The following is a 7,012-nucleotide window of genomic DNA, read 5'->3' on the forward strand; positions in this document are numbered from 1 at the left end:
GATAGAAGAAGACAAGAAGATATCTATAACTATAATCACACACATATTAATTAGGGTTTTGAAAAGTTGATGCTTTGATGGGTAAGGAAATAAGCTGTAAAGAGGAGTAATATATATATATATATATATATATATATATATATATATATATATATATATATATATATATATATATAGAGTCTCATTATTCATAAATCCATTCTTAAAGACCGAACCATCGAACCATACCAAATTAGGGTTTTTAGATCTAGTTTTTTATGGATGAGAGACACAAATTTATCAATTATTTTCGCCTTCATCACGAGCCTATTTTAATTCATCCGAAGGTAAATATGTCATACTAACATGTTACGAAGATTTAACTTCATTCCAGTAGGTTTTTACTTCATTCCAGTAGGTTTTTACTTCATTCCAGTAGGATTATTACTTCATTCAGTACGTAAATGCGATTTCCCCGTCGCGTGCCGTTCATTCTCTCCACAATATCTATCACCACCGCCACAACGCTGATATGGTGTAATAAACACATGGAATGATGTAATAAATTATTGGAATGAAGTATGTGTAGAAGCATTTGAAGTCCTACTGGAATGAAATAAAAACATTATCCAATGAAGTAATAACGTTTCTGAATGAAGTAATAAACGCACTTGAATAAATTGCATTTTTTAATGTAAATAAAGTAAAAACTCAGGTCAATGAATTCAAATGAAACATATGTTGAATCATTTCAAAACCTACTAGAAGAAAGTAAAAACATGTTGTAGTTTCAAGGTATTACGTACGGAATGAAGTAATAAACATATACAATGAAGTAAAATGGGCTTGTAATGAAGACCGAAAAAATTACACAGTAGCACATCTCATCAGAAAAACTAGATCTAATGGTCCAGATTTGGTCTCTAGTTCGGTCTTTAAAATTGGTTCGACATTGATCACAACTCTATATATATATATATATATATATATATATATATATATATATATAGGAAAATGATCAATACAAAACTTGATCTTAATACAAAATCCAGACCAAATCCTGACCATGAGATTTGACAATCCAATGGTCAATAATTAAACAAAAACACGGAGGGTCATTGTAAAGCAGTTTTAGGTCTTATTATAAACTTTGGGTTTGAGGTCATGTTAAGATCATTTCATGTCATCCTTACTAAAATGACGTAAAAATAAGCTTACAATGACCTAAAAATGACTTTTGTATGCTTGGTTCTACATTTTTGTATTAAGAATGGTTTTGCATGGATCAAAACCATATATATATATATATATATATATATATATATATATATATATATATATATATATATATATATAAAAAGCTAAAGATCGATTGATAAGACCAATTTTCTTGCTTTTGCTTTCACTGTTGTTGATTTTTGGGGCATCCCTATATTTATCCATATATTTTCTCTTGTGAATCAATAAATTCATTTGTGTATGTTGTCGACTGCGCATTAGTCATTATTGAATTAACAAATAAATTTTTTTGAGTAAGATTATAGGTGTTTGAATTTGTATATGTTTCATTCTTTATGGAACAATATTCTATATAAGAGTATGATATATCGACCTTCTAAGCTAGGATAAATAGAATGCTACTAATAGAAGTTGTGTGTTTGAGTTGGTCAAGAAGTAGATAGAGTGTATGGTACGAAGCTAAAGGTTTTGGGTTCTAATCTATCGTGGCACGGCCTTTAAATTTATATTCCTTCCGTCCCATAAAAATAGACTCAATTTCTTTTTTCACATGTCCCATAGAATAGTCTATATTCATTTATTATAGTAACATTTTCTCATTCTCTTTTACTTGATTATTTATGGATCACACCATTCACTATATTATTTCAACTACTTTTATCATACTCTTACTTTACCAATTATGTATTAAAACTTGAGTCATTTCAAATGATCTAATATTTATTTAGGACGGAGGAAGTATTCACTTGCCATAGAAAAAAAAGAAAAAGAATACGAATAGATGTTATATTCTTGTAAGTACTATTTACAAATGATCAATAGCATTGCTTTACTTTATGCCTACCTTTATCTTTAATTTGTTCTTCAAATGTTGAGACTTTTTAAGTATGATTATTCTTTAGTAGTTGGAGTAATTTACTATTTTGACTCATTAGATCAAGCTGAGCAAGGTTTGATTAAGTTACTGGATTTCTATAAAGATTATGCAGTCCTATTTATTTAGAGTTGCATAGTGATGCGATGCAAGCTAGAGCTTATTAAAAAGTGACACATACTATTCATCTCCTTTCAAAATATCACTACATTACTCATAACTTTTATAAAAGTTGTTTACTCCTATATTTTCTTATCCAAATCTATGAGACTCCAATTGCCCTTTCATTTTTTAAAAAATCACTTTTTATAAGTCTCTTTTATTACACGCCCCTCTTTTTAGGTCGTCACTCGTTCAGCATGTTTGGTAAAGCATAATTTATGAGAATCAACAAACAATGACAAAAGGAAAATGCCATATAAATTGACTTCACATGGAAAGCCCATAATTGATTATTGTAATCCAACTCATTTTATTTTGGTAGCTGCGGCTTTTCAATCCAATCCCTATATATAGTGGTAATAAGATTTTTCTTTGTTTTGAACTGTAGATCTTAATAATTTATTATAATTAAATTAATTTGGGATCGATGCGTTCTTTGTGGTATATGGAGTATTATATATGCAAGTACACTTTTAAGAACTCTTTGTGGTAGATATTATATAAATGCACACTTTTGAGGTAAAGGAACTAAACAAACAAAGGCCAACAAAAATGAAACTTCATTTTGAATGTACCAGCAGCCGTTTATTTAGTGTGATAGTTTAATATTAATAGAAAAATTTTAATTATATTTAAATGATACTATAATCAAGTAAGTTCAAATTTAATTACTTCATCAAAATAAATACTGATAGATTAATTTAAATATATTTATCAATCTTTATCCTCACTCAAAAGTAAACGTTGCTCTGATGATTGCTAAATGTAGTTTATAGTACTATATTTTTTTATTATCTTTTTTCATTTAGTTGATTTGTATAATCATCAAGTTTTGTTGCGTAGGGTAGTTGGGTTAATGGTGGGTCACAATTAAATATGCGGCATGTCTCCACTGGATTGCGGGTTGCATATATTTCAAAATTCAATAATAATGCGATAACGGTGTCAGAATACTAGCTTTAATTGCCACAACTTTTCCATATAGTTGCATAAAATGTGGTTTTGAATATAAATTGCAATATATTTCCACATATTTAAAAGAAACACATTTTGTTAGGTATAAACTTTTATATTTGAACGCACTAACTTTTATAATATAATCTTATAAATCCTAGAAATATGTAGATATGCTCTTTAGTGTGCTATAGTTAAATTCTCAGTTCAGAAAAAAAAAACCTTATTAATAAGAACTCTAGTGTTTTTAATAATAATTACAATATATTTTAAATAGAAAATAGAATAAATTGATAGAGGCTTAACATGTTTAAAATTTAGTCTTAATCGGTTTGTATTGTATTTAATTCATAAAATTAAATCTCACAATTTAATCATATATGGATAATCATGTGATAATTAGTCATATATAGCATTACAACAATAAAAAAACACGTTAAAGACATTTTTTAATATAATTAAGGAAGATAATTTATGTTAATTTCTAATATACCACCAACGCTTCAAAAACGTCATTATTGTTGGAATCCTAACTAAAATTAGAGAACACAAATGGAAGCATCCTACTAAAGCAAAAGAATGAGTTAATTTGTCCTTGATTTAAGAACGCTTTCTTTTCATCCTAAATTGTTTTTTATTTTTTAAAATTTTCCAACACAAGTGAGAAAAGTGTTAATTATTTGAAAATGACTTAAATATGAGGGGACTTTCCAAAATGGGAAATGACTCAACTATAAGAAAATTGAAGGAATATTTTATATTAATTTTATAATAAAATATGAATGAGATAAGTTAGAGGAAGGTGAGATCCTTTTGCTAAAAATAATAAAAGTGAAATGAAATGAAATATTTATTAACGGATGAACAAAAAAGGAGAAATGTAACATGTAATGGCGGACTTATTGACTAACATGGTGGATCCGAATCCAATTTGAGGTTTATATATGCTGAAATCCCAGGCCTTGAACCGACCCTTGCAAAACTGAATCATGATGGTGAGATATAAGCCCAAAACGATAAACAAGCATTAAATTGTATCAAACCTTTAACCAATTAGGCCCAACATACTAGGTATTACAGGCCTTAAATTGTATTTGTTTTAAGTGTAACATTAATTTTAACTAACGTGAGAAGTTTGGTTTTATTTATGATGACTTCAACAGCATATTATAAATTTTATAATCCTACAACTAACTTACCATTCGTTTGTAGTTCTGAATAACGAGCATCATTCTGATTTGATGACCTCCCATACATGCGCACTCAAGATGAGCCCACGATGGAGGGGGAGGCGGCGCCAATGGAGGAGGGGGGAGGCGGCGGATATCTTGAGAGAACAGTGTTATATCCTAACAAATTTGTCGGATACATAAATCAGCCTAACTGTGCATTTTTAGCCGGGCCGAGATGGGCTCTGGTGTTATACATAAAACGGAAACAAACACAGGAATTTAAAATTTAAGAAATCAGATTACTTTCCCAGATAGAATCCTGGCAACCAAACATAAGTCGTAAATATCCTTTGGAGTACTATTATTTATTATTGGGTTGTACTATTATTTTTCTCGTTTATAAGCCCTAAATTGTTAAATGTGCGTCCTATTTTAACCTAATAATATGCACTCCTACCAACTATTTATTGCTTCGATACTCGGAACTTATTTATCTATCCATAAAGTCTGACTTTTGGAAAACTGTCATAGACTCATAACCAACATATTAAAATTCCTAAACTGAAAAATGAATTTTAAAATTCCAAACGTATACAAATCTATAAATAAACTACATTCTAATTGTGAATTTAATTAAAAGTTAGTTAATTCATTTGCATTGATAAATTCTAATTGAATTTAATTCGAAACCGAATAAGCTTTTGTCTTGTATTTAGGATCTAAATAGATTCGTTTAGCGGACAAACATAGTAGCTGAAATGAAATAACATTAGTACGTAAAATATTATTAAAAAAATATTCAAATATTAACCTAAAATATTCTTGAACAAATTAAATAGTTGGTAGAGACTAGATACTAATGAAACTATAGATTGATGAATTAGATAGAAATAGTAAAAATAAAAGAAATAAAGCTTAGATTATAATAGTACATGACCGTTAACCATAATTTTCTCATTAATTAATAATTAAAAAGCTAAATACACACAAAAAAAAACTTAGAAAGCAAAAAACACCACATCACACAAGAGAGAGACTAGTAAGTCCATATCAAATTAAACTTGATAAATAGTTATGAATTAGTTAAATACCATAAGAATAAAAGGTAGAATTAATAACATAGTAGATTATATAGTACACCATTAACTCTAACCCTCTCATTAACAATAAAAAGTTAACTAGACACCAAAAAAGAGAGTAGAAAACAAAAAAAAGTACCCCAAAACAAGAAGAAAACTTGAAGAAGATGTACAATATACACATCAAAACATGGCGATCATATTTAATTAATCAAGTATCCAAAAACGACGTCGCCGATCAACTAAGCAGCGGAAACCAGCGCTCACGAAAGTCGGACTGGTACGAGATCATGAAGAAGAGGAGGACGAGCAGCAGGCCGACGCCCCAGGGCGTGCCGCCGGCGCGGTGGAAGGAGTCCTGCTCCGGCAGCGGGAGGAAGAAGAAGGAGGCGTCGAAGGCGGAGAGCAAATGCACGGCGAGGAGGAGGAGGAGCGGCGACAGCATGAGGAGGAGCTTGATTTGATCGAAGATGCCCTCGAAGATGGACTCGTAGTTGACGTACCAGGTGATTCCGACGAAGGTGAAGAGGATGACCAGGAAGAAGCAGAGGTGGACAGGCGGAGGGGAGTGGCTGTAGCCGTTTGACATGACTGGAATTAGTGTTTTTAATTTGGCTCTGGTGTTAAGACTGTTTTATGTGGTTGAGATTTTGGTGGCTTTTATAGAGGTGTAGAAGAGGGGTGGTGGGATTAAGGTTTTGTTAATTACTCTGCGTCAGGACCACACGCTTTTAATTAGGGAAGTGCTGATTTTGACATTTTGTGGTGTCATTTTGTAAATAATCACTTTCTAACTGAAATTAGTTAATATATATGGAATGCGATTTATTAATGGTATTAGAATTGACAAGGAAATATCAAGTTAAATACTATGGAACTATTGAATGCGTCATAAATTATAAATATATAAATATGAACAAATAAAGTTAGTAGAATGGATTCCACCATGGAGGTAGCTACCTACATACATGAAAAATGACTATTTTGGTAGATTGGTTAAAATGGCAAAAAGTAACTACTTTTTGTTGCGAATGAAAGAAGTATTAGTATAACTGCATTTGTATAATTACATTTCAATTATAATTACTAAATTCTAATTAAATGTAATAAAATTTAATGAGGAATTGTCAATTTTAGAATAGATGAACAATACATCTGATGATCTGAGATTCTGAGTGTCAATAGGTTTGCGTCTTTCTTTCCTAGCCACTATATATGTATGATAATTAATAATTTAATATTGTGAAGTGCTGAAGTCTATGCATTGAAAGTCAAATCTTAATATTTTCGAACCAAGAAGTGGGGGTATTATTACGAGTTACGATCACGTAGACTTCCAAAGTCCACTCCATTTAATTGCTCCATTTAATTAATCTACGCAAATACTCCCTCCGTCCCACATAATTTGACCCAGTTTTCCATTTTGGGTCGTCCCACATAATTTGACCCATTTCACTTTTACCATTTTTAGTAGTGGACCACACATTCCACTAACTCATTCCTACTCACATTTAATTATAAAACTAATATATAAAAGTGGGACCCACATTCCA

The 7,012-nt window shown here is 30.5% G+C and overlaps 1 protein-coding gene across 1 annotated transcript; it reads right to left on the minus strand.

Moving 5' to 3' along the window:
- Nucleotides 1-5,435: 5,435 nt before the first annotated feature.
- On the minus strand, nt 5,436-6,103 carry LOC121773557. Its single transcript, XM_042170437.1, has one exon. The coding sequence runs from the start codon at nt 6,046-6,048 to the stop codon at nt 5,698-5,700; it is 351 nt and encodes a 116-aa protein (XP_042026371.1). The 5' UTR covers nt 6,049-6,103; the 3' UTR covers nt 5,436-5,697.
- Between the last annotated feature and the right edge of the window lie 909 nt (nt 6,104-7,012).

Source organism: Salvia splendens, chromosome 17, assembly GCF_004379255.2.
Source record: "Salvia splendens isolate huo1 chromosome 17, SspV2, whole genome shotgun sequence".
In the NCBI taxonomy this organism is placed as follows: domain Eukaryota; kingdom Viridiplantae; phylum Streptophyta; class Magnoliopsida; order Lamiales; family Lamiaceae; genus Salvia; species Salvia splendens.